Consider the following 1,307-nt stretch of genomic DNA (forward strand, 5'->3'; position numbering starts at 1 on the left):
ACACACCGCGATCACACACACCGCGATCACACACGCCGCACTCATACACACCACGATCACACACCGCGATCACACACCGCGATCATACACCGCGATCACACACGCCGCACTCATACACACCACGATCACACACCGCGATCACACACACCGCGATTACACACGCCGCACTCATACGCACTGCGATCACACACCGCGATCACACACACCGCGATCACACACGCCGCACTCATACACACCACGATCACACACACCGCGATCACACACACCACGATCACACACGCCGCACTCATACACACCACGATCACACACGCCGCACTCATACACACCACGATCACATACCGCGATCATACACCGCGATCACACACGCCGCACTCATACGCACTGCGATCATACACCGCGATCACACACGCCGCACTCATACACACCACGATCACACACCGCGATCACACACACTGCGATCTCACACGCCGCACTCATACACGCCGCGATCACACACACTGCAATCATACACACCACGATCACACACCGCGATCACACACACTGCGATCACACACGCCGCACTCATACACACCGCGATCACACACACTGCAATCATACACACCACGATCACACACCGCGATCACACACACTGCGATCACACACCGCGATCACACACACTGCACTCATACACACCGCGATCACACTCATACACACTGCAATCACACACGCCGCCATCACACACGCCACCATCACACACACCGCACTCATACACACTGCACTCATACACACCGCACTCATACACACTGCGATCACACACGCCGGCATCACACACCGCACTCACACACACTCCGATCACAAACGCCGCACTCATACACACCGCAATCATACACACTGTGATCACACACACCGCGATCACACACGCCGCCATCACACACACTGCGATCATACACTCCGCACTCATACACACCACCATCACACACACCGCGATCACACACGCCACCATCACACACACTGCGATCATACACGCCGCCATCACACACGCCACCATCACACACACCGCACTCATACACACTGCACTCATACACACCGCACTCATACACACTGCGATCACACACGCCGCCATCACACACCGCACTCACACACACTGCGATCACAAACGCCGCACTCATACACGCCGCACTCATACACACTGCGATCACACACCGCGATCACACACGCCACCATCACACACACCGCGATCACACACACCGCACTCATACACACTGCGATCATACACGCCGCCATCACACACACCGCGATCACACACGCCGCCATCACACACGCCGCCA

The 1,307-nt window shown here is 56.6% G+C and overlaps 1 protein-coding gene across 1 annotated transcript; it reads right to left on the reverse strand.

The window, feature by feature from the left end:
- Positions 1 to 387: 387 nt before the first annotated feature.
- LOC108803772 (keratin-associated protein 10-2-like) lies at positions 388 to 1,102 on the reverse strand. Its single transcript, XM_018575579.1, has 2 exons — positions 673 to 1,102; positions 388 to 497 (listed from the first exon to the last, which is right to left on the reverse strand). Exons 1-2 carry the CDS (start codon positions 1,100 to 1,102, stop codon positions 388 to 390), a joined length of 540 nt encoding a protein of 179 aa, XP_018431081.1.
- Positions 1,103 to 1,307: the final 205 nt, after the last annotated feature.

Source organism: Nanorana parkeri, unplaced genomic scaffold (assembly GCF_000935625.1).
Source record: "Nanorana parkeri isolate BGI_ZX_2015 unplaced genomic scaffold, ASM93562v1 scaffold4186, whole genome shotgun sequence".
NCBI lineage: Eukaryota > Metazoa > Chordata > Amphibia > Anura > Dicroglossidae > Nanorana > Nanorana parkeri.